The following is a 2,066-nucleotide window of genomic DNA, read 5'->3' on the forward strand; positions in this document are numbered from 1 at the left end:
AAAATCATTCCTTAGCCCCTGGTGGCAATTCCTGGGGTGGGGATGTGTTGTCATCCCACAGAACACATGGAAGAGGTTTTGAGGGAATATTTCCAGCTTCTTTTTAGACTGAAAATGGGATTTTCACCGTAATAATAAAAATAAAGAGGTCAAAACCACCACAGTACTTTCATTTTTTCTATGAACAAGGGGTGGCTTTGGGCCCTTCCCATTTTCCAATATGGAGCAGCTCCTTTTTTCTCTTTTAGCCATTGGCAAGTGTGGAAAAAGTACTAATTCTTTAGGAGTTGGGAATGACAACTGGATATCTTTATTTTTTGCATGTGTATCAATGGTTATGAAGGGAAGAATTTCAGGATTTCCGGTCTTTTCCATCTTCTTTGGAAAACCAGGTACTTCCAAGCTGATCAGCAGCTCTCCTTCAAAATAAATCCATTTTTTTCTTGGATTTCCAGTTAAAATTTACAATTCAAAGCACTCCATGGAGGTGGGATGTGTTTTCATGGGAGGTTTGGGATCTCTCCCATGGTTTTGGGACATGGGAGAGGCTACAGAAGATTTTCTGCTTTATTTAAACTAAAGCTGTGATTCTCAGTGTAATATTAAAAACAAACAGGTCAAACCCACCTTAATTCTTGCATTTAATCTTAAATAAAATAAAATAAAATTAATTGTATTATCATCTGAAATGAAAATTATTCTTGTTGTACTTCATTCCCCAGACTGGTGGTGTAAACTTTAACACTTCGCCATGAACAGTTATTTTTGGGGATGATATTCATCATTGTTTGAAGATTTTTTTTCCCTTGGATTTTCTCTCCAGATCCTGAAGGATATTGGGGATGAGGAAGCCAACATTGTGAACCTGAAAAAAGCCATCAGGGACAAGGAAGCTTTCCTGAAGGTGGCTCACACCAGGCTCTACGACAGATCCTTCAGGCCCAACGTCGAGCTCTGCAGGGATGAGCCCCAGTTCAGGTCAGTAAATCAACCCCAATTTAGGCAATTAACCCCAACTTAGCTAATGAATCAACTCCTCCAAGGCTCCTGTTCCATCCCAAAGTGATTTGGGGCAGTTTTAAAAATTTTTTTACCTCACAACTTTTAATTTTTTGCCTCACGACTTTTAATTTTTTTACTTGAAGTCAGAAATTATCTTTCAATTCTCTAGCTGATCTTTATCCCAAATCTAATATTTTCTTGGATTTTTCTGAAGTTTTTTCTTGATGAATTTTAGATTCTGTAGTTGATCTTTATCTCAAATCCAATCTTTTTGAGCAACTTCTCAGAGGTCTTTTCCTGATAAATTTTTAGGTTCTGCAGTTTATTTTTATCCCAAATCCAATATTTTCTTGGATTTTTCTGAAGTTTTTTCTTGATGAATTTTAGATTCTGTAGTTGATCTTTATCCCAAATCCAATCTTGGATTTTTCTCAGGGTTTTTCCTGGTAAGTATTTTGATTCTGTCGTTGATCTTTATACCGAATCCAATCTTTTCTGTGGTTTTTCTGAGGTCTTTTCCTGATGAATTTTAGATTCTGTAGTTGCTCTTTACCCCAAATCCAATCTCTTGGATCACCATCCCCTGATTTTTCATGGCTTAACCTGATTCCTTGCAGGTTGGTGAGCGAAGTGGAGGAGCTCACAGTATTCCTGGAGGCCCTGAAGAGAAAACTGATGGAGTCAGAGCAGAACCTGAAGAATTTGGAGGAGACCAGGATGAAGCTGGAGAAGGAGATTGCTGTGAAAGCCAACAGCATTTTTATTGACAGGCAGAAGTGCATGGGCTACCGAGTTCGCTACCCCGTGGACCTGGAGGTGGCGAGTTACAAACAGTGATTTCTGTACCCAGCCTGCAAAACCCAGGAGAAAAACTGTTCCTTCTTTTCTGTTCAGCCATTGGCAAGCATGGAAAAAAAAATCTGTGAGCTTTCATATGAAATAAATTGAGAAATTGTACATTAAATTGTTGTGTTCACTTGGTTTTCTTCTACTTGGGATAAAATCCTTTCCTTTCCTTTCCTTTCCTTTCCTTTCCTTTCCTTTCCTTTCCTTTCCTTTCCTTT

General features: G+C 38.3%; 1 protein-coding gene across 1 annotated transcript in view; it reads left to right on the forward strand.

The window, feature by feature from the left end:
• TEKT4 (tektin 4) overlaps nucleotides 1-1,861 on the forward strand; it is a 7,253-nt gene extending 5,392 nt beyond the window's left edge. The window contains exons 5-6 of the mRNA XM_005425950.2: nucleotides 824-978; nucleotides 1,620-1,861. Coding sequence (XP_005426007.1) covers nucleotides 824-978; nucleotides 1,620-1,839 — 375 coding nt within the window. The 3' untranslated portion in view covers nucleotides 1,840-1,861. The remainder of the gene's footprint in view (nucleotides 1-823; nucleotides 979-1,619) is intronic.
• The last annotated feature ends 205 nt before the right edge of the window (nucleotides 1,862-2,066 follow it).

Source organism: Geospiza fortis, unplaced genomic scaffold (genome assembly GCF_000277835.1).
Source record: "Geospiza fortis unplaced genomic scaffold, GeoFor_1.0 scaffold213, whole genome shotgun sequence".
NCBI lineage: Eukaryota > Metazoa > Chordata > Aves > Passeriformes > Thraupidae > Geospiza > Geospiza fortis.